Below are 24,781 nucleotides of genomic sequence, written 5' to 3'. Positions count from 1 at the left end.
CAATACGGGAGCACAATACTCACAAATCAGCTTTCAGAAACTAAACTCAGTACACCCTGCTGTATACAGACTGAATACTCTGAATTCTTTACTAGGGATTTCTGTTCTATATGGAGGAGAATTATGGCTCAGATACCTGCTTTACATTCTCAGAACAGATTGTCAGCTATAACTGTGTATTTTTTCAGGAACAAATATTAGGAAGGAGACAGATGAAACACTTCAATGCTCCCAAACACTTCTGTTTTCTAGTACCTGTTTCATTTCCATCAATAGTTTTGTAAAGTATGGTGTAATTTCGGATAAATCCATTTTGTTCCTCAACTGTGAGATGGTTCCATGTCAAAACAGCTTCAGCTTTTCCTACTTTTTTTGTCTGAACTGTAGGTCCTTTTGAAGGGCCTGTAATGGGAGATAAAGATTAGTTTCTGCTTGGCAACCTTGCATTCACAGAAGCAACATATTAAGAAGCACTGAACTGTAACAGAATAAAAACTTCAATGGAATAGTTTGACTCATTTGGAAAGCACTGCTTTCAAATAACATAAAAACTACAAAGACGTTTTACAAAAGAAACATTCAGAAACACATATGAACAAAAAAATCAGCACATTGCAGGAAACCTTCAAATGAAGTTAAGTCTTATTTTAAATTTCAAGTGTAAAATCAAATCAGCATATAATTACCACTACTATATATAATAAATAAATCAAAACATATAATCTATATAAAATAAATATATCACTAAAAGAACAAATTCATGTCTAAATGTCTGATAAAGGTTGGAAAAACAAAGAGCTAGCCATAGTCAGCCATCTGTCCAGTCCCCAAACACTGTAAAAAAGCAGAATGGATGATAATAGATGGGAAAAGATCAATGATGTCACCTCACCCTCAAGTACTAAACAATTTTTCATTACACAGTCCACATTAAAGCAAAGGTTTCTTCATTTTTTTGTCGAAAAGGGTCAGTGTTTGTGCTTCAAGATGATAATTTTATACTTACGATCTTGCTTAAGATAAGCCTTCACAGACTGCCCACTTCCCTGACCATCAGCATACAGAGGGTACACAGTTATCAAGTAACACTTGAAAGGCTTTATACCTAATAAAAGAAATAAAAAATAAATATATGCCTAATAAAAGGAATTTAAATGATGGTGTTTCACAGACAGTCAAATTGCTCACTATCCTTCTCACTTCAAACACAGGCTTCTGAAGGACCAATGTCTAACCAGGACTAGTACCTAATGCAGCTGAGTATTTTCTAGACACTTCTCCGAAATATTAACTAAAGGAAAAATACTGCTTCAAAATATTAACTAAAAGAACAATATAATGGTTCACATTCAAATGTAGAATTTAAAAAGAATTTAGAGGAGTCAGGTTTTTTTTTTAATTTTAAGGAGGAGTCAGGTTTTTTTAATTTTAGAGGAGTCAGGTTTTTTTATTTATCTGTAGCATTAAGTCCCCAAATTATTGATTTCTGATACTGATCATAATCTCAAAAGAATAAAGCTGATCAAGTTTCATTGTTTGAATTGAGTAATCAAAGAATTTGATTGATTTTGAAAGAACTCAGCCTTTTCACAATACTAAAACCAAAATGGAGATAAACCCCTTGTTACATTATATAAATTTCAAAATTCAAGATCAGATACAGCTGTATATTTGAGAAAAAAAAATACTTCCATACACTCCCAATAAACTAATTGAAACTGTCAGCATTAAACTCCTGTTCTACCATAGAATTCTAATCACTGTGACAATGTTTCTCATCTTCCAGCCACTAAGCAGATTTTTAGAGTGTCCTACAAACTATATGTAGATTTATGAGCTAAATACCTTTTAAGTCAATTCCTTGAACATCTCCTTGTGCAATCTGCCATTCTATGGTGCAGTCCGAGCTGCTGGACACCAGACACCATTCGATCACATATTTAAGAACATAATTGTTAGGAGCAGTCCATCCTACCCACAACTTGTCATGTTTAGGTAATGTTCTAAGATTCTTCACAGGAGCTGTAACAAAAGAAAAAAGTGATCAATATTGACAGTTCTTTCATGATAGGAGTTGTTCTGATTGATACTTTTTAGTGATACTAGCAATTTGACAGAACCAAAGTAAATGTAGATGCCATTTTCTGAAATTTGGAGATATACACACGGATCTTTGTATCAGAGATCCAAAAGCAGTATTAGGCTATTTAAAAACTGGAAGTTAGACTCAACTTCTCTATTCTCACAGACATTGTTTCTTCTGAAAAAATGCTTTATTTCAAGAGAGAAATCAGACTTAGAATGGGAATTTACAAGTGCTTCAATCAGTTACACTTAAGTACTTACTAAGTACTTATACTTTATGTATAGTGTGTATATATAGAAGTAAATAGTATATATAATCTCCAGCCCAGAGCTGGATAAACACATCCTGTGAAGGGGCAGCAACTGGCTCATGGGTCAGGCACAAAGAGTTACAGTGAATACGGTGACAACAGACTGGGGACACGGGACCTGATCCAGGGACTTCACTGGGGTGGGGTCCCCAGAGCTCCATCATCAGCCCTGTGGTCTGATAATGATTTAGACTCAGGACTGGAAGGAACACCAAGCAAGTTCCCAGATGATACAAATCTGGGAGGAACTGCTGATTCCCTCAAAAGCAGGGGGGCCCTGCAGAAAGACCCTGACAAAGTAGAGGGCCAGGCAATCATCAACCATATGAAGTTCAACAAGGGCTGGTGCTGGATTCTGCACCTGGGATGGGCCAGCCCTGCATGTACAGACAGACTGGGGAATGAGAGGCTGGACAGCAGTGCCATGGAAAGGGCCCTGGGGCTCTGGTCCATGGCAAGCTGAACATGAGCCAGCAGTGCCCTGGCAGCCAGGAGGGCCAAGCGTGTCCTGGGAACATCAGGGACAGCATCACCAGCCAGGCGAGGGAGGGGATTGTCCTGCTCTGCTCTGCTCTGGGGCAGCCTCACCTCGAGTGCTGGGGGCACTTTTGGGTGCCACAGCATAATCAAGTTATTAAACTATTAGAGAGCATCCAAAAGAGGGCAACAAAGATGGAGAAGGGCCTTGAGGGGAAGCTGTACAAGGAGCAGCTGAGGTCACTTGGTCTGTTCAGCCTGAAGGAGACTGCAGGGAGACCTCACTGCAATTACAACCTCCTTGTGAAGGGAAGAGGAGGGACAGGCCCTGATTTCTTCTCTGAGTGCCCAGTGACAGGATCCAAGGGAATGGCCTGAAGTTGTGCCAGGGAAAGTTTAGGCTGGATAAGTTTCTTCATTCAGAGGGTGGTTGGGCACTGGAACAGGCTCCCCAAGGAAGTGGTCACAGCACCAAGTCTGAAAGAGTTCAAGTAGTGTTTGACACAGCAGGACAATGCTCTCAGGTACACAGCGTGACTATTGGGGTGACCTGTGCATGGCCAAGAGCTGGACTTTGAGATATCCCTCCCATCTTTGCATCCCTCCCAACTCAGCTTATTCTGCAATACATATTATATGCTTCTATACCATACATGTACACCTTACCAAGTACTTCCTCCTGGCTACAATACTACTTTGTGTGAATTTATACCCTTAACTAATTCATCTAATAGCTTTAGAATCAGTGGCTCTGCCTTGGTGCTTACCTGCACGTATCCATATACCTATTTTTTTTGCTTCCTATCCTGGTAGTGTTTGGATTGCCTAAGAAAAGGCTAGAAAGAATAAACCAGCCTGTCCTTACTACTAGTGCATAAAGAATAGAACAAAGAACATAAATGGTATGGAAACAGGGGAAGCAGATGACAAAACAACCAGGTAAGATACTGAAAAGGTAAGAGAACAAGACTGGAACAAACAAAAAAAGAAGTGGGAGGGACATCAACTAAAGTAGGAACAATGGCAGAATGGTATATATGTAACCCTCTGATACTGATTTTTTTTTTTTTTAAGAAAGTCAATAAAATGCCTGCTATGCTAAGAAAAGAAACAAGGAATACAGTACACAGAAGCCCTAAGAATCCAGCAGAAAAAAACCCAGAAGAACACCACACATAGCTGCAAATGACACTGTGAATACACAAATCCACACATTCCCTGGCACACAAATGGCAGTTTATATAAAAGGCATGAGACTGTAGATAATTCAGTAATACTTTAAATATATGCCCATGTAAAAGGTATTATTTTACAACACTCAAGATTTCTTATAAAAAGGGCCATGCAGATTTACTTGACAGAGACATTACTAGGACACTCACCTTTTGAATTACTTGCTGGGATAAGTAAAACTGAAGGAGGAGACGGCCCAACACTGTTACGGGCAATCAGGGTCACTTCGTAAGTTCCTTCTCGCAGCTGTAAGGTATGGTTGGTGCCAGTAACATTGTATTTCTTCACTGGACTGGAAAGAGATGATTTATCTCTGACAGTCAATTCATATTGTAAGATTACTCCATTGGCTTCATATGGCTTCAGTGCCTGTAAGAAACAGACCTTTGATTAAGCTGATACTGAACAAATGTGATGTTACCCTTACTGTCCTTATGGTACAATTAAAAAATATGAGAACAAGGCAAGTTCCATAGATGAAATACCTGCACATTTAAGAAAAACATAAATAACCTGTGCATATTTCTATAAAGCAGTCACTTCCAAAGCCTATTTCTTGTTTAAACACTCTTTTTCTTTGATCATACCTAGTGATTTAATAAAAGCTATTCTGTAAGGATTGCAGAAGTTGTTGACAGAACTTCCATTTTACATGACTTTACAACACAATGACATAAAAGAAATCTCACCTTTAGTTGTGTTAATATGACACAGTTTATGGACCAAAAGAAAGCAGGGTTTCGGAAGTGACCATAATTACATTCCCCTTCTCAGCTGGACTAATCATCCAGATGGACACAGCAGTCTTACTGCACACAAATGCACAGTATGGTTTTTAATAACCTTGGCCTCTGCCGTACCTCAAGGCTTAATGGATTTTGCAGCTGGGGTATCACTGTCCAGTGCTGCCACGTTTTAGGTTACAGCAGAAGACAAGCCATGAAGCTATGCTTTGTTCAAGTGGCAGTTCCAAATCCACAGAAGGTCAACAAATGAGGTATATGAGTATATGCTGGGTATTTTAGGTCACAGATGAGTGTCAGTTAAATGATGGCCTTTACATTTAACTTAATTTACATTTAATTTTTCATAGCTATTATAAGAATACTAAAGTCACTTCTCATATCAAAAACCCTCTACTATCCCAGTCATCTCTCAAGGCTATTGGGTAGATTTTTCCACTTAAAAAACACCTGTTTTTAAAAGAATGCTCAATTTTTTCAATTTGCTTTACCTTCCATATTAGATGCACAGTCCAGCAGGCTGGTGACTGAGATGTATCAATGATCCTCCATATGGGTGGTCCTTTAGATGGCTCTGATGAAACAAACAATGCTTGAGAGTAGAATAATTTTTATTTAATCTGTTTGAATTCATCCTTTGATTATCATTATATACTTTCTTAAAAAAATAAAAGCATATTAAGAAGCATTTCTTGCTTTCTCAATGAAAATAATGCTTGGTATTTTAAGTGGACAATTTCCTGAAGAGATGAACAAGACACCAGTCCTGCTTTAAGTGTACAGTATCAAAAAAAGTATGTGTCACAAATGGTGGGCCATCTGCAAGATTAGACTAAAGGTGACAATGCTGAGTGAGGCATGATCACACCTACACTGCGCAGCCTGCATCCAGAGGCACAACCCTGCACACCTGCATCCTTCAAACCTTGCTACATTCTGCATCCAACACTGTTCCTACCCCTCAATATCAAGTTACCTGAAAAAAGGAAAGTGCACAAGAGTTAACAAGGAGACAAATTTCTCCTAGCAGTAAGACTCCTTGATTCTAAAAGGATAACAAAACTGCAGTACTTTTGTACAATACTACAGTATGTTTTGGCATCTGTACTATGAAAAAGTGGTACTTCCACAACAAATTCCATTTCAAAGTAAAATACTACACTGCACAAAGCAATAAAAAGTGGCCAATCTTTTGTGAGGGTCTTAGCTCCAAGAGAAAGTTGACCTCAAAATGAATTACATCTTTAATCTTTTAAGACTATTTTTTCTCAGAATTCTTTCATAGCACTTAGTGTATTATGAGGTTTGGGCTTTTAACCTCAAACACCCCTCAGTACCAAGTGTACAGCATGCATCTCATCTTTTATGCTTTACATTGTGAGAGGAGAACTAAGAATTGATGCAAAGGGAGCTCTTTTACTCATGTGAGTATCCAAATTTGATTCACATTAAAGAGAAGCAATTGTACCTCTTGCCTAACAGAGATCATGAATCTAACGTGACCTGTCTGATGTTCATTTGTTACTGTAAAACTTTTGTTCTGAGGCTAAAGTAAGACATGGGTACTTAATATTAGCAGTATTTTTGCAAAGCCAGTCACCACAGCAGAACAGCAATGCAATCTAAATAGACAGGTAGTCCTGAAATCATCCTTGCTCAGCCTGAGATAGGAAACACAGAAAATGAAGTCATACTATCAGGAATTGAAAAGCAGAGACTAGCATATTGACATATTTTACAGTATCTCCCCCAGAGAACGTAAATTTTGCATGGAACTGAAGCAATGCAATCATGGATAAAAATTCCACTTGTTTTAAAAAAAACTACAATAATCCCTCTTATTTCTTATCTAAGATGACAAATGAACTCTATCAGGATAAAAAGGGAAGGATTTCCAATCTGTTTTAATAATGGAACTTGTATTGGTTTAACTTGATGTGCACTGAAATGCTGCAGTGAACAGACTGCTCAGAAAAGACACACCTTGGAAGATACTATGGGACATACAGGATATTACAGACACAAAATTATAAAGAGGTAAGCAGGAAAAGCTAAAGCACATTTAAAACCCAGAAAAATACTAATCAGCTTGACAAATTACTTATAGTAATTGGATGTAAGAATAGATTCCCTACTGTGTATTAAGCACACAACATTGGCTCTCTATAGGTAGCATCAGCATAAGCCAAAAACAAAGCGAACCTTGCAGGCTACCAAAGTGGAAAAGAAATCAAAATGAATACTTTGTAGAAATGTCAAAGATGTGTTATTTGGATGCTTCAGTGCATAAGAGGCTACACTTACCACATGCACATTTTTTTATCTTATTGCTTTATTAAGTTTGTGAAGAAATCTATGCATCCTGTATGACTAAGATCTTCTGCTTCTTACCTGTTGATGATTGCTCACCTATGAGTTTTACTAGCCTCCTAAACATCTAGTTGTTCATAAACTAAGGCAGTTGGTCTACTAAGAAAATCTTTTCTAGGCAGGATAACTTCTGTTACAGAGAATAACCTTCAGAATAAAAAACCAAGCATAAAGCCCAGATTTTTTCCAAAAGACTTCGAGAATTCAGTTTTCTGTGAAGAAGACTCTTCTCCCCTGCTGCTGTTCTGGCTGTTTTCAGGGAGTTCTTCTATGCCAGCTTAAAAAGAAGCTAGTCTTATGCTCTTTGGAATGCATGGGTCGAGTCAGTTAGCGCTGAAAGTAACTCAGGAGAGCTTTGTTACTTATACAAGCAAGCAGCCCAAGAAAGGATACACCATTTCAGCTGGCCACTGCCAAATTGCAGAGCACTCCCACCTGAGAAGTCAGTGACCTGCTGTTATGCACTACTTACGATCTTCAATGGTAACCCCAGTCTTGTCTTCACTCCAGTCACTCCAGTAGCCTGCTCCATCTTCCTTCATGCAACGAATGGAAAATACATACTCAGTGTAGGGTCTGAGACCCTGAATACTGAATGAAGTTCTTGGGGAAGCTGTATCTTCAGGAGGAACCTGCAAACATGACAAAGATTTTAAAAGCAGTGATCAAAATACTGTAGAGCTGAGTTCTGTGCTCCTTCACCTGTCGTCCAAGAAAGCTCTCCACCACACACACACATAACACAAACAAGCTTTCCTTCCCTCTCATTTCCAAAAACTTCAATTCTCAAACATTGTCTGGTACAGATTCAGACAGAATTGTGTGTCTTTACCAGGTATAAGAACATACATACACTAGAACAGTTAGGCAGCTACTTCAGGACAATCTCTTTTTTTCTTTTGAAAATTAGCTTACATCTCTCTTGTTCTTTTCCACGTAATTCTACTGCTTACTGATCTGTAGTACCCTGCCTCACAAATCAGAACTTTGGTAGGTGATCTGCTTGATTATTGATTACTAAAATTCCAGGATCATTGCTTCCACTGATCCAGAACAGTACTTCTTGAGTGAAATTGAAAATAGTTTTAGAGTAGTTTATAGTTTTGTCAATAAATTCTTTTCATAAGCTCTTTTATTTATCTTAGGTGAGCAACCAAATGCCAGGAAAGTATTCTCAGTACGTATGTAGGGAACAGGGTGGAGTAGATAGCGGACACAAGTAGGTAACACTGACTCGTCACATTATTCCATTTGCAACTGAGGGCTTTTTACAGTGAGGACCCCTGCAAGGAATGACTACAGCTTAAACATAGATGCAGAACACTTAGGAGGTTAATCCTGAGGGTAAAGAATTATCAAAATAGTCCAATTTTACCACAGCTAAGCAAGTTCAGCTGACTTAAAAGCTACTATTTCATTTGTTTTGGGCATATGTTAAAAGGGCAAGACAAGTTAGAAGAACTTGAAGAACTTGTCCTACTGTCCTATCAGGACAACATATACATGATCCTGGAGTTGCAGACTAGATTGTGAAGGCCAGTGCTTTTTAAAATATCAATACAGGTATCTTAATAAATAGTTTCTGCATCTAAAGCTGCATTAGTCACAAGGAGCTGTGTTAAGGCTACCTGCTCCAAACAGAGTATTTTGCTAAAATCAAAAGCAGTCTTCCTTCCAAGAACTCAAAGAATTCAGAATACATTTGAGCCTCTGCTGGAGTACTACTGCTCTGAGAAAAGGCTTAAAGTAAGGAAAAATTGAGGAGCTACTAAAAATATGTTGACAGATTGATGTATAAAGACTGATTTATAAAGAAAAAAACCTCCCAGCTCTTGATGACAAGAACATATAGTACATTACAGGTAAGGCTTACTCCTTATGCTTTTCCTGTTTTTGACTGCCTCACACTTGAGGCACGTATATAGGGCAGGATTCAAGGTGTGGCTTCACCACTGACAAATAAAGGTAGATAAATCACTGCTCCTGCTGGCCACGTCATTGCTGATCCAGGCCAGGATGTCATTGGACTTCTAGGCCATATGGGCACACACTGGCTCATATTCAGCTGCCATCACCAGCACTGCCATGTCTTTTTCCACTGGGCAGCTTTCCAGCCACTCTGACCCTGGACCTTTAGTAGCCCACTTGCAGGTAGACTAAGTTGTAAAAAGCATTCCAGCATGATACAGTATTTATCCAAGTTTTGAATGACATTTAGATCACTCATTTTGCACATGCATGGGAAGATGAAAATTCATTAACGTTCTATATGTTGTGCAAAATAAAAATAAAAATAAACATACTGCACTGTGACAGGGAGGACAGCAGAAAAGTCCATGAAGATATGGAAAGGTCACCATACTCAGACTTTGCCAAAAAATACCTAGATACAGCCTCCATGAACAGGCCAGATACACCTCCTTGGGTGGCCACGTAAGACAATGAAATGAAACTGAATGAAATTGAAGTGGAACAGGAAGAACTCCAGTTTGACAGATGTCTGGGTTACAGCAGAATCATGGCAAGGGACATTGGTTGTATTACCTCCATCCAGTTTGTGTCACCAGCAATTCTGTAGCGAATATTGAATTTCAGTGTCATCACAGCGTCTGAAATCCAATTCTCCCAGCTAAGCTGCAGAACAGTAGGTAGTAATCCTGAGGTGATTGATACATTTTGTGGAGACAGTGGTTTAACTAAAAGAGAAGAAGTTAAAGTTAACTCCACAGCTGTACTTTACCATGACTTTAGAAGCAGCACACAGTATCGCAGCACTACTATTAAAGTCTTTCAGGACCTGAAATGGCTGCTACTTTACACTATCTTCTAAACAAGACCACAACAAAAACTTGCTATCTGAATTGTGAAGAAATCTCTCATTATCCCTACCTTTGCCCAGCAACAGAAATCTCTCATTATCCCTACCTTTGCCCTAGTCAACAACACTTATGTAGTGGTAATTTTTATAGTGAGGAAACACTAACATACCAGTTCAGCAATACACACAGAAGCAGCAGTTATGTTCTATTGAAGCTTTAAGGCGCATATAGTTACCAATGTCAATGGGATCCACAACAAGACGATCAGATTCAGCCTTCCCAAGTGCATTTGTAGCTTCCACCCAGATCTCCGTATTAACAAAGAACTGAATATCATTAACGGTGCAAGAATTGTTAACATCTTTTGGGATACAGTCAGGAAAGACCGCTTCTGGCCTAAATAAAAGAGAAGGAAAAAACAGGCTCCATGGCAGTAACTCTGGTTTCCTTTAGAGAATGTCTTAAAGGGCTGAGTGAGAAATCTGTTTATCTTGTATGTTTCCCCTCTGCCTTAACTTTGTAAGCAGAGGGAGGGGAAGAAAAAGTGGGAATGGTTTTTTCAGCCAGAAATGCATGATTGCATTAGAACTGAAACTAAAACAAAATCTCTTGACTTCCAGTCAACATACCTTCAAAAGCACAAGCTAGAGCACTGTCAATAAATTTGTATAAGAACTAGACTTGGCTTAAAAAAGAAAAGAACAAGAACTAATACAACTACACAAAAGCTATATGGCCAGTAACTAGAATGCATTAGAAAATGAAGTCAGTGCTACTCGCATATCTTTCAAGAGTACAGCGTTAGAGGTGCAATAGATAATTTCTGTTCACTATCATCTGCTACACTAACACTAGCTAGTTCTAGGGGCATCAGGAAATTTGCAAAGAATTAGTGTTTTCTATCTGTGCATACTTTCTACTACACCTGTTACTAAAACATTTCAGCAGAATGGGGTAGCTGGAAAGCTGTCCACACTCATTCCTGTCTCCAGATCAATGCAACAATCCCGTTCACTCCACTTTAAACTCAGAGTCCATCTAAAAAACTCTGTGTAAAGAGTTTGGAAAGTAACTTAATTTGCTTTCACAGGAGAAATACTTTGCTGAAACTTTCATGTTAGGATTAACTCAGAATAGTGTTTGTCCACAGTTCCTATGAAGTGCAGATAATAACTTTAAAAAACTCGGTCATTTTATGTAAATTTCTCTACTTAAAATCATACAATGATTTGGATTGAAATGGACTTTTAAAGTCACATAGTCTGACCCTCCTGCAGTGAGCAGACATCTACTTGTTTAGAAGAGGACAGAACTGTCAACTCAGAAAAGTGTAAGAGGTTGGGTATAGCCCCCTGTTACGAGATGTATTGGGCTCAAGCCACACTAATCACGTATTTGAAGAATAGAAAAATATGAGATTACTGTCACTCCAAAACAAGTTCAGCAACAAAAATTCACATCTGACTTAGAATTTCTTCAATGCCAACTTCTTTAACTCTTCTCTTCCCCCTCATACTAGACAGACAGCAATACTTCAGAAAATTGGACTTAACCTTAAGCACTCTTCCAAAGAATCAGGAATTTCAAGGACTGTTGGTTTAGCATAAAAACATTCTTCAGAATAATTTAGATATTGTATAGAGTGCTACTTACCAGCGGTATTTCAACCTGAACTGAGTATCCAGGAATGTATGCCTTCCAGGGTTCCAGGTACAAGTCATAACGTATGTGAATCTTGATACCTGATGCACAATGCAACTTAAGTTCTTGGGCTTCTCTGGAGCCACTGTACAGAAAGAATTAGCAATAATTAACCTATACACAGATTTCAATCCAGCAAGAATCCTTTTAACTGTCCCACTAGAGTGATTTCTGTGGACATCAGAAGTATGTAATTAATTTTTCTCTAAAGGATGTGGCAAAAAAGTACTGGATACCATCCTGCAATCAAAGTAAAGAAGCTTAAATAGCTGCTTTGTTGTTCCTTACTAGCAAGTGCTTAATCCTTATACAGTAGGCTGTAAAAGGATTAAGCACTTGCTAGTAAGGAACAACAAAGACTTTTCATTGAAAAGAAAACCTTGCATTAACCATCTCTCATCTAAATATATTTTAATTCACAAAGAAAAATAAGTTAATAACCACTACTGAATTGGCACATAGTGACTTTGCTAGTAACCTGAGCTCTATAAGCAATTTGATAGGTCTGTTTTCCCCCAGCTGAGGTATGGAAGAAGCTTGAGCTACAAACCCATGCAGGAAAGCTTAGACATCTTCTTCCATCCACTGCAGTGTGTAAGGAACTTTTTCAGAATGCAGCAAAACAATTTTCTTTCTCTCTTAACCTCAAATTATAACATAAAAGTTTGTTTCTACCTCCTATATTATCACTATTTACAACAGTATAATGTATCTAGAGAATTTTATTTGCTTTCAAGCAGAATGCTAGTTTCAATAGAACAACTTTATGAATCTTATTGCTTTCTTCCTGAATAATTGTATTCTTCTCAAACCTGTTGCTAGTCTCATTATTTAGTTTTCTTTAATTTACAGTATCAAAACATAATAGCTTTAAATAAAAAATTGTAATGTGAATTACAAATGTGGAACATCATCTGTACTGTCATTACATTTATAATCTTAGAATAATTTATCTGTCCTCACCTTTCATGTATTTTACCTTTAAAAAATATTTTTTATTTTATCTTTTCTAGTACAGTATTTACTCCTCAGAAATTGAAATGGAAAACATGAGTTTTCTGTGATAGCATTTTGTAAGTCATGCTAGAAGTATATAATTCTAAATTGTGAACTCAAGCAGACCTTTTGCATGCAGACCATTCACAACTGCAGTACCGTTTGCCATCACTAGGAGACAACATAATTCATCAGCCATAACATGCTCAGGACACTACAACACTTGTCCTATTAGCAGGACACCAAGTAATTAAGATGTAGCATTTATTCACGTGACTTTCTCAAGTCAGTCTTGTCTAAAAGCACTTGGTCTGAACCACACAAGTGCTATCATTCTAGAATAAATGAAGTTTAAATGAAGTTAAAAGTATTTTCTATCATATAGAGGTAAAGGAATCCAAATAATAATGTTCCATCCTTAAGGCAATTCAGGTTAGCTTTAGTGATACAGATGGACTAAATGTTTCTCAGTCTGTTAATGAAGAAAACAATTTTAAAAATGTTAGTATGAAACCAGGACATGTCGCCTAAAAGTATTTACTCCACCTCTGATATAGAATCCAGAAGAAAGGAAAAGTTAACTTCCTCACTTCCTATTTCATTTAAATACACATCTTTATTCTGTAATTAAAATCTGCCGCTTTTTGTTGTTCCATTTTTTCCTATTTCAACACTGAAATACTCCAGAGTATTTTCTACTTTTTAGAAAACTTTATTCAGTGTGTATTGAGCAGCTGTGGTGGCATGTAATTTGACAATATTTTTACTCACTTATCCAGTAACTGAGGGAATAAAAATTAAGTGCCTAAAGATATGCACATTTTCTATTTTTTGCATTTTTCCATTTCTCAGAAACAATTTTCTTAAGACCAGAATAAAATGTAAAAAAAAATGGTACTCACAGCCTACTGTAACTGTAATTCCATAAATGTTCTGTTCAATCTGTCCATCTGCTAAAATGTTGCACGTCAGAGGAGTAGCTAGTGAAGAAGTGTCATTGAATGTGACACTGGAAACTGTTCTGTTTATTTCACGATACTGTTCTTTAGGTACCAGTCTATTTTTAATCTTCCAGATAATCTGACTGGCATAGATATTGCCAAAGTCAAGACAACTCTCATTCAGAATGCATAATGCTGTGAAATTGGAACCAAGGGCCAGGACAGGTGACTCCGGGATGATGTGACCACATGACTGCACGAGTCCACCTGAAGCTATAAAGAAAACAAATTTCACATTCATTAAGAACTACACAACATTCCCTAATCAATACTGCTGATACATCACTAGTGCAATGTTAAAAACACTACATGTGTCTAAGCATCAATTTAAGAAGTTACCTGACAATAATAAAACTGAAATACATTAGTAGACCACCATGAAGATTCAAGGGCAAAAACCAGTGCAGTGTTCTTTAGGCTTTGCAAAAGCATTTCACCAAGCTAGGAAAGCTCTATTAATAAATAGAGGCACATAAGAGAGAGAGGAGAGTCAAGGGTTGCATGTTTGTATCTTCTGAAGGAGAAAGTTGTTATACTTGAGGTTACTCTTTTGATAAAAAAGTATTTTCTATTAAACAAGTTAGCATAGGAAAACTGGGGTAGTGTGTATCTGTGCTGTGGTGAACTAGTGTTAGAAGACTAGGCGTGTCTATCCTAACACAGCTTACTTTCTGTCCTCATCCCACAAGCATCTAGACAAAAACCAAGCAGGTGCTTCAAACATTCGATGTAACTAGTTCTATATCCTCTTGTATCTGAGACACAGAACTCTTACCGTCAGGAGAACAAATATTCAACACCAGATAGAAGCCACAGGCCACCCAGTTCCACCTAGAAAACATGCTGCACAGAATTTCTGTAACAAGAGAGATATATTTTTAAATTTAAACTATTACTCTTTACTTTAGATCAAAGTCAAAATCAGAGTTGTATTTGCTCTAAAATAGTATCTCACACACACACATTTATTTTCCTGGAAGTGTTTGTATCTTCTCACCTTAGAATGGGCAAATTGTTTCTATTTTCCTCACTCTTAAAACAAAATCAAATGTTTACTTAAAAACACTAAGGCTGTTAAAAGCTGATTTAATTACAGGTTTAAGAAATGTATCAGCTTTAAGTTTTCACACTGCATATGAAAACAAACTTCACTGGTAACTCTGTAGGAAGTTCAGTTAGAATACAGGGTCTAACAGTGTGGTTCAGGTTTTAAAATATAACCCTATGAATTTGATTATGTTTTTCATACTTGCCTAACATTCAAGGGCACTGATACAAAACCTTCAGACAAGGTTCAGAACGACTCACCACAAAACCACGTGTCTCATTCACAAGAGTGACTTAAAATACACTCAGGAATTACAAAGCACAATGCTTCCATATCAAGAACTGCTGTCTACTATAGAAAAAGCACTAATTAATTCTTCAAAACTTTACAAGGGAGCTTGCAATTCCCCAAAAGCTGGAGTACATTTTATAACACCATACTTATTTCTGTACTGCAACAGAGCCCAAGTTTTGACACTTCTATAAAACACTTTAGAGATACTGAAGCATTCACACAGTAGCTTCCACCCCCATTGTTACGAAGCCACTAAGTGTGTTCTGGTTTTCTCAACTTATTTTAAGGCAGCCCTACACTACCGAAAGCAAGTGACCAATCTCTATTAAGCATAGGAGCTATATTATTTTTAGCTACATTTAGGCATCTTTACAGGAACAGGCAGATTGGCTTAGTGAAATAAGGCATTTAGTTCACAAGCTGATTTCTAGAAGCGGACTTCATGCTATTCTTACACCTAGAAACTTAACATAGGCTCTCTCGGTTTACTAAGATTGGAGGAGAGATGGCCTACAGCAACATTGTTTCTGATGTTTTATTTTCTATTAACCTGACAGAACTTCTTTGGAAACTAGTATTCTGAGCTCTACCTCATCAAAGGAAGCTCGCTAAAAAATTTAAGGCAATTCCAAGTATTCTCTAGACAGGAAAAATTAATAAGCTCCACTTACTACTATCAGAAGAAACTCTAATTTATGACAGCAAACTTCCCTTTCTTTGATTGCATGTAATTTACTTCATAATAGTGACAGACACAAGGTATTTCACATATACATAAATACACACACATCTATACATATGTAAAACCAGACACACATTTAAGCATGGATCACCCCCAAGACAGAACCTCATTCCTTACACATCAACACAACTAAGCCATTTTTTCTTTACAAATCAAGATAAACAGTGTAATGTAAAGAAAATCTCTATTCACAGGAACAACTAAATGAAAGCAGATCTCAAACATTTATAGCAGAGTCTTTGTAGGGTTTGACAACCTAGAAGTCTTTCAGTCAGAACTAAAAAGCCACCAGAATCACCCAGGTATCTTTATTTTCTTCCATACTTGTGAGTATACTCAAAGCCCATCAAAATTTCCTGTATAGAAACTTTACAGTAGAAACATGATTGAAAAGACTTGACAAATATATTAACAAGCCTTTGTTTGTCACTGGAAGTTTCTTAGTTCATTTTTTGACTAAATAAGTCGTTTGTCATCAGACTGTAGCTTTATGACACTGAGAACCAAAAAGCTATTAATTTTTTTTTATGTTTTTCTTAAGTACTCTCACTGGTCTGGATACAAGAACTGCTATACTGCTTTAAATGCAATGTGTATTTGGATATTTATTACAAGGGTACAGTGAAATAACAATATCAATTGATTCTTGCTTATTTTGGAAATAACGTGTCCAATATCTGAAAAATAAGGTTTCTACCCACACATTTCTGAATTAAAAAAAACCTCAACCAATTAGTTTAAAGCATTTTTATAAGTTTGCATGGTGAATACAACAAATTATAAAGAGTATTCTCTTTCAGCCTAAATCACCAAATAAAACCAGTGCTTAGGGATCTACTTTAATGACTAGACTTGTGCTAACACTTACCAGAACACTGCTTGTTAACCAAAGCCTATTGAGCTCTACTATGGATAGACCTTAGGAACTGTTATTTCAAGCAAGATTCATTTAAATTATTTAACTGGAACAATTTGAGTTGCAGAAGATCTGAAATTCATCAGAAGCCTAAGGGCAACTATAAGCTAGGTGGAAAGAAACCACCTAGGAGCTCTGCTTCATTGCTAATTGCCAAAAGCTGCAGATCAACAGCAGAAGCACCTTTCACACTGAAGGGGAAAGAATGAAACAGATGTAAAAAGGAACGTTTTTAAAGTTTTTAATTTCTCTCCCATTTGCCATCATGATTCATGCCACCTTAGAGTAACGGCAGGGTCACCTAAGCTACTACATCATTACAAAGTTACTTGTGTTGTTCTGGGTCATTATTTATTAAAGTCAAACAATATTTCCACAAAACTATTCACTGATTTTCACACCAGCAGTTATTAAGTATGGTTCAGTTTATTAAAAACATACTGTAAAGCAAATGAAACAATAAATAAATAAAAAGCAATAAACAACTTAATAAGTAAACAGTAATACAGAATTATCACACATTTTGTCCTAAAATATGTTTTTTTCCACTAGAAATTAAAAGTAAATTACTATCTTTTCATATAAATGCCATTTCTATATTCAGCTGTCTTCCAGACTTGAAAAACAACATTTCAGTTGCTCCAAGCAGATTCATTCACACATAAGAGACTGAAGTTCAAATCTCTACTACTTTGCACTTTGGAAAGTTTAGCAATTATTTTGAGGGAGCAGATAAGCCCTCCACAAATCATACTACTCAATTTCACTGCAGTCAGCTCCTGAAAGGCAAGGGAATGGAGCTTCATACTCCATCACCTGCATAGGAGAGTTAAGTGGAAAGCCACCCACCTGCAGTATGGGAACCAAGCAGCTGAAACTGTAGTGTCAAAGCCATGCCACAATTCAGCATATACCTGCTTTAGGCTACTCTGATGCATTTTAGTTACCCCCACCCCTGCTGATCAACACCGTTTGAAGAAGACTGAAGCTACACACCTCTAAAGCCACAAAGGGGCTATTACAATCCCTTCTAATGTGTGCTATTTTTAAACACATTAGTGTCTCTGGCTTTTACAAGACTGATTCTTAATTGAAATTTAGTTCTACGGGAAAGATCCAGAGTTACCCTAGACACTTCCATCCATCCTGCCTATCTGAAAACCATAAAGGAAATGAAAAAACCCAATATAAATGGTGGGACTTAAAACTAACAAAACAAGGAGCCATACTTCATATTCGAATGAGGAAAATACTTCTATGCAAACTCGTGTTTTCTTATCTGAGTGTGTAAAAATGCTGAGGTGAAGACAGTGTAGAAACCCTGCAAATAAGCTATATCAAACCTTAAAAGATAGTGTTTAGCATTACTGTTGAATGATGGCACTAACTGTACACAATTCACAATTTTAAGTCAGACTAAGCTGTTAGTCTAGACAACAGAAAACTCAATTTCTTTCAGTCACTATGCACAGCTTAACCCAAGTTTTATGTTTTACTGACTGGTACAGTGTATATATATACATCTGAGGTGAAAGCTGAACCCAAAGCTGCATGAACACTGAAACAGCTGGCCAGTTCAGATGCTTTCTATTTAAAACAAATAAAACCAAAGAGCCAAACCAACACTTTATACTATGCAGTTGTTGTGGATCACTAAGTGAAGAGGCAACGGAGACAGAGAAGTTTGCCAGGTTGTTCTCGTGGTTTGGTGGCCAAAGATCAAAATCCATCAAAACACTACTGAGTAAAACCAACATAGTCAATTTAGAGTGCTGCTGGTGACAGTCCTCGACTCACAGAAAATAAATTAACTCAAAGAGGGAAAAAAAAGTTAAAATGCTCTGATTATTTCTGTAAAGACAGACTTATAAAACTCATATGCCATGAGATCATTCCATTTAATATCCAAATCAAGTGGGACCTCTGTTGTTCTTCACATCCTGCAGCCATTTTGAAAGGAAAGCACTAAGCCTTTATGTCTGATCCACAAATTGATGCTTCATGCAGTGCTTATGAAAAGCTAATTACAACCCTCAAATCACACCTTATATGCACAAAGTAGCAAGTGTTGAGTTTTAAGATCAGCCTGTGACCAATAGCTTGTGAAGAAGTATCAGGTTTTCATGTAAAACAGGTATCACTACTTATTCTGAGCAAGAGAGAAATCTTAAGAATTCATCTTATTTCATAAATCATGAGACCTGCCCCAAAATGAACACAGGGATACGCCATTATATAATGGGTTATCTCTCAAGTTCAGAGAAGGTGCAATTCCTGTCCAACTGACCTACAAATCACCATGTCAGTTTAAAAAACTATAGCTAAAATAACATCTACTCATCAGCAAAGCCAGCTTGGAAGTCAAGAAGTATAGATAACACCACAACCACCACAGGAAGGTGTTCAGTCTATTAAGGCTCATTATCACATCAATCACAAGAGACCAAAGGTTGCGGGAAAATGGATTTCCAGCAATTCCTCAAAAAAAAAACAAAAAAAAATCCAAAAATAAAACCAAAAAAACCTATGTTTATAGCTTCAAGAGGCAATCTGTCACTAGGAATCCACATAGCTCAGGCAGACAAAACCAGGGATGCTTCACAAGGCAGCTGCTGCTTGAGGTTTTTAGGTTTTTATAACAAGCCAGACTGTACTTAAAGCCATTTAAAAGCTGTAACTATCCTTAAAGGAATTTTGATTACTCAAACCGTAACTGCTTTCTAATTAAGCGTATTTCAGCTCTAAGCTTCCTTCCTTCCTCCAAGCTTCCTTCCTTCTTGGAAATATTTATGAGACTCAAAAAACACCAGACACCTCTAAGAGAAGCACTTGAAAATATTATGTAATGTTATATTCAGAAATATACAGAACAGAATATTCAGAAATACACTTTCATATTTAAAAATCTCTATACACAAATGACATCTCTATCTCTTTCACCATCTAAGCAAGTCATTTCTCTCCTGTACTTATTCCTCTGCCTCTAGAAGGAGGCTTATCCTTGTCGTTTTGGTAGGGCACTCATAACAAAAAATATAAAGAAAAAAGAAAACCAAAATGGGTACAAAGTTTAAAATTACTGAAATACCTAACTAGAGGCACCAAATATTTGCTTGCAATGATTGACTTCTTTCTGGTACCTTTTTAAAACTGTAAATCAATTTCTCTGGAATACTTCAGAATTTTCTCACAGCTAGCAAGTAGTTTTAGTTCAAAAATCAAATTAATTGATACTAAGTAATGTCTTAGCATTCAGTGGTCACATTTTGAAATCAAACCTTCCAGACTGATTGCAAGTAGTGATGGTGCTTCTCTAATCTAGACAGTTCTTGCTAATACAAAAATAATTGATTTAAAAAATGGCCAAAAAGGTTGTTTAATTTCAAATAACTGTGCGAATGCTAATCCTCCAGACAAGCAGCATGGAAACAGTATCTCCATTTGGTGTACTCACTTACAGATGTGCAAATCTATCCTTCTCCTCCACCAAAAATATTTATCTATTGACCTTCCTTGAAGGACCACATTTCCAGACATATAAACAACATCCAAACAATTACTTTGAATGCTCAGCTTCTAGGAAGTAATCTCAAATTTTCTTCATCATCCACATTTACATTCTTATTGTGCTACACCAACATACAGATAAATCTGTTCAGAAGTTACATGCTTTGAACAGTATATTCTATGTGCCTTTGGAAGTAACAGCATATAGGAAGCACAAATGATAATACTTCTATAGAAAAGAGGGTGTAAGAAAAAAGACCTTATCTCCTAATAGTATCCAACTTCTTGGGAAGGTTGTGGATTCCCTTTCCCCCTCTGTGACAGAGCAGATCACTAACGACAGAACTATAATCCTACACAGTTCTACTACAACTATGTGTAGCACTATGCCTCCAGAATGCCTCAGCAGTAACAAGCAACCACCAGCTGGCAAACCCCTAGTCAGCCTAAAACAAGCATGAAAACTGAGACTGGGAATTATTCCCCTCAATCCTGCCAAAACGCTTGGCAGCCTGCTTTCCTTTGTGCCTCAGTTTCATCATCCGAGAGATGAAAATAATGATGCAGATTTTTTTTTTAGGGAAAGCATCAGAGTCCCACTACAGGGATGACTGGCGCCCAGGACCGCATGGGAAGCAACCAGACGGCCACGGTACCCGCTCCTCCCCAATTCCTCAGGGAATCCCCTCCAGTACTTGGCCCAGCAATAAAACAAAGTGTGCGTATCTTTCAGGGCAGTAGTCTTCTACCATCTACAGGCAACAAGAGCAAACCACTTGCGGCAACAAAAAACAAATCTCTTCGTCAAGGAAATGCGTCTCGGTGGCCCAGCCACACTTCTATGACAATCGAAAAAGCCGAGAGACGCGAGTCCCATGAGGGTCGCGACGCCTCTGCCAACTCGGACGGCCGGCACTAACCACCGCTGCTCTGGCCAAGGGCGCAGACAACCTTCAGCCTGTCCCTCCGCGCCGCGCCGGGGGCAGGGCTGCGGATGGGGCCCGGCGGAGCGGCCCGGCGAGGGGCTCGGCACCCCCAGCCCCGGCAGCGAGCGGCCCCGGGCGAGGCCATGTTGCGCTCTGAGCGTCACGGCCGGGCCGCTCCGCCGGCGCCGGCGAGGGGAGGCTGGACGAGGCGAGACACCGCCGCGGGGCACGGCTGGCGATCGGCCCGGGAACCGAGTGGCGCAAGACTGCTGTTCACCCGCCCGCCCCGGCCCGTCTCCCGGTCAGCCCTGAACGAACGCCCCGCCACCCCCGCCCGGGGCGCACGGCCCGGAGGATAAGGACGGCCCAGCACGGTCCCCGCCGGCGGACGTCCCTCGGTCGGGAGAGGACGCGGAGGTGGAGGGGAAAGGGGAGCCCCGCACACGGCCGCACACCCCGGCTCTTACCCGGCGCCGCCGCCCGTGCCCCGCGGCCCCTGCCCCTAAATAGCGGCACAGCCGCCTCGCGCCATCGCGCCGCCGTCCCGCACGCGCGGCCCCGGGCCCGGTCACGCTCCCGCCCCGCCCCAGCCCCCGCGCGCCCTTCCCTCCTCCTCCACCCACGCCGCCATTGGCCCGCTGTGCTTGTGACGTCATCAAACGGGGCGGGGCTGCAGGAAGGGGCGGGGCTTCCCGTAACGCGGCGGCCGGTGCCCGGATCCCGGGGGCGCGGGGGGCGCGCGCGGGGGCCGGGCGCGGCGGCGGGGTCCTGAGGGAGGCGGTGCCCCTCCCCCGCAGTGCTCCCGCCCCTCCGCCGGCCGCGCCCGACGCCCCCCGCTAGGCTGTCTCGCCAAGGTGCGTTCTAGCTGTCGGCGGCAGCCGCGGTACGCCCGGCCGAGGACGGCCGGACCTTACCCGGGCCGCAGCCGGCCAGGCCTCTGGAAGCTTCTCCCGGCCCTTGCCCGGCCGGGCCTGCGCGAGCGGCGCCGCGAGGGTGTTGTCCTGAGCAGGCCTGAGGAGCCAGCGGCCTTCCCGGCGTTTCGCAAGACTCCCTTGGGAGTACGGGCGGCTGGAGAATGCTCTTGTCAATAGTTGCCGTGCGAGCAAAGCTCTGCGATTCAGAGCAGTCTCGATGTTTCAGTCCCTGCAAATCGTGCAGGATTCCAGTCCCTGAGAAAGGTGTTTGTGGAAGGTTGCTGAGGAATGACATTCAATGTAGATCAATAACATGATCATGACCCACCTTGTCCTTGGATATTCTTTCATTCCATAACTCTGAAAAATTATTTTTGTAAATCAGAATGATGTCCTCTAGCACGATTTCTTCGTTCCAGATTAATTTTTTTTTTTTCTAGTTCATGAGTAAGAAAGAACAGTGCCACGTCACAAGCTTGGTGCTGCGAGTGTCAAAGGAGGCTGTTCTTAATGAGGAAAGTACAAAACATCACTCATGCATGCCCGAGTTTCTTCCTGCTGAATGCTTTAGGGTTTTGCCCCCTTAGTTCTTAAGTTGTATTTGGGCTCAAGTAGGATGTGAGATATATTCCACTACTGGTTATATCATTAGATGAGTGGGCAGATTGGCTAGATAAAAAAGACATCTAGTTCAATACCCTGTATCAAGCACTGACATGAGCTCCTAATCAGACAAGATTTGGAACTTTGGAGAAAGACAGTGGAACATAGTCTGTTTCTCACAGATTTAGTACCAGTCTCTGATTATGCTTGGTGTACTGTCTCAGATGACTTAATATCCCACAAAAATGTTGTTGATAATTCTGAAAATGCTGTATTTTTTCTATGTAACAGTAAAGCTGGATGGACACTTTTAAATAGTCATTTAGTTGCTCTGCTTTCCTAATAACACAGTTGACTGTACTTACATAATTTCTGATAGGTATTTATCTAGGCTGCAGATTAAATTCATGACTTTATGTCCCTGCTTGCAGCTGATGCTGTCTTGTAACCTTAGATACTGTAGATACTGCTGTTTTCTCCCATTGGTGGTGTCTGCACTGAATAGACTCAGTCCTTTCCATTTCCTCCTACAGGACTTTTGGTGTTCAAACTCCTTCTAAGGTATCAGGACAAATGACATCTGCAGAATAAGTTTCACCGTTTTTCCAGTACGACAAAAGCATTACAGTTGGTCACTTTTGCTTTCTCACCAGATAATGGTTAGTATGTTTGTGTCTCCATCGATTCTGGGTTACGGTTTGGGACTGTACAAGTACAGTTTGATTGCATAATTGGTAAATTTCAGTGGGTATGGATTTGTCTGGTTTTTTGCCTGGTTTTTTTGCGCATCCTCAAAAAATCAATTTTTTGGCAATAAAACTTTAAGTGGAATCAGACTCTAACTAGAAGGACCAAAAAAAATAATGTTTTTTCTCTTGTTTTAGCATGCCTTCTGTATCTTGTATGATCACTTGAGTTCTGCTGCTAAATAGACATACCAGAAACAGACTCTTCACTCTCCTCCCTCTTCCAGCCAACAGAAACCCTCTTATAACATTCTTATTCTGAAATCCTATAGCCTGCAGCGATTCCTGGTATATTGCCAGAACTTGTAGAACAACCTTCCATCTCTCTTCAAAACCAGTCCAGTGGCAGGCTTCACGTACATATGACATGCATTGTAACTCTTCAAATAAGCAAGAGATTGTGTATTTCACAGACTATCTATGACTCAGTGTAAAACTATGCACACATATCTGAAGTTGTGTGGAGAAACAAAATCATTTGCTTGCAACAGTACCAAACGTTTCTGTACAAAAAAAAAAGTGACACAAAGTACCATTTATTCATTAACAATTTCATTTCCAAAAATCTGATTGTTCTGAGACACCAGCCACTTTCTGCTACAAACAGGTAAGAAGTTAAGAGCATTACAACGGCCACTGGATAGAATCAGGATATTTGGGATCCCTAGTAAGGAAGAGAATTAAGCTGTTCAAGCATGTTGTGAAGTGGCTTTTCTGCACATGGATGATTTCCTGGAAAGACTCTTTAGTTTGATTTACTGCTTCATAGTCTTCCCTACCGTTATATGGCTTGTAACTGTACTGTGTGTGTACTATAGTACTGGTATAGAGGTAATATAAGAACCAGTTATTTAAACTTCCCAGTACTGAGAGAAATAAAAAAATCTGACCACATTTAAAAAATGTTCCTGCCAGATATCATTTTAATCTGCACATTGAATAAGTTTCTTTTATATATTTAATTAAATGCTTGGTCATATATTCCCTAAATATATGAGGCAAGAATAAAAGAAAGCTAGTTGTCAGGAATTGGAGGGTCTTTGATATCAATTACCCTCTGCTGATTCCCACTGCAGTTTATATCCCAACATAGTGTTCACATCGGGCTATACAGGATATTTCCAAGCTCTCGTGATACACAGTTAGGATATCAGTCTGGGAAGCATGCCTGTGCATTCTCTGCTTTCTCAGTCCCAGAAAGAAGGAGATAGCATGTAGAGGAAGTGTAGAGATGGGCACCGGCACTTAAAAAACATGTAGCTGTTGGCAAAGGTTGATAGCTGTTCAACTGTGGGAGCAGAGGTATTTTTGGAGAAGCTGTTAGGGATTGCTGAGGAACCAACTTGTAC

At 39.3% G+C, this 24,781-nt stretch overlaps 1 protein-coding gene across 1 annotated transcript in view; it reads right to left on the bottom strand.

The window, feature by feature from the left end:
* Window positions 1-21,728, bottom strand: part of IL6ST (interleukin 6 cytokine family signal transducer) — a 32,731-nt gene extending 11,003 nt beyond the window's left edge. The window contains exons 1-12 of the mRNA XM_030236764.2: window positions 21,637-21,728; window positions 14,512-14,592; window positions 13,638-13,949; window positions 11,692-11,824; window positions 10,274-10,434; window positions 9,764-9,915; window positions 7,692-7,851; window positions 5,341-5,423; window positions 4,256-4,475; window positions 1,846-2,022; window positions 1,007-1,105; window positions 256-402 (exon numbers count right to left, since the gene is read on the bottom strand). Coding sequence (XP_030092624.1) covers window positions 256-402; window positions 1,007-1,105; window positions 1,846-2,022; window positions 4,256-4,475; window positions 5,341-5,423; window positions 7,692-7,851; window positions 9,764-9,915; window positions 10,274-10,434; window positions 11,692-11,824; window positions 13,638-13,949; window positions 14,512-14,578 — 1,711 coding nt within the window. The 5' untranslated portion in view covers window positions 14,579-14,592; window positions 21,637-21,728. The remainder of the gene's footprint in view (window positions 1-255; window positions 403-1,006; window positions 1,106-1,845; window positions 2,023-4,255; window positions 4,476-5,340; window positions 5,424-7,691; window positions 7,852-9,763; window positions 9,916-10,273; window positions 10,435-11,691; window positions 11,825-13,637; window positions 13,950-14,511; window positions 14,593-21,636) is intronic.
* Between the last annotated feature and the right edge of the window lie 3,053 nt (window positions 21,729-24,781).

Source organism: Serinus canaria, chromosome Z (assembly GCF_022539315.1).
Source record: "Serinus canaria isolate serCan28SL12 chromosome Z, serCan2020, whole genome shotgun sequence".
In the NCBI taxonomy this organism is placed as follows: domain Eukaryota; kingdom Metazoa; phylum Chordata; class Aves; order Passeriformes; family Fringillidae; genus Serinus; species Serinus canaria.
The sequence above is the reverse complement of the archived record's forward strand: the minus strand, read 5'-3'. Positions and strand labels throughout refer to the sequence as shown.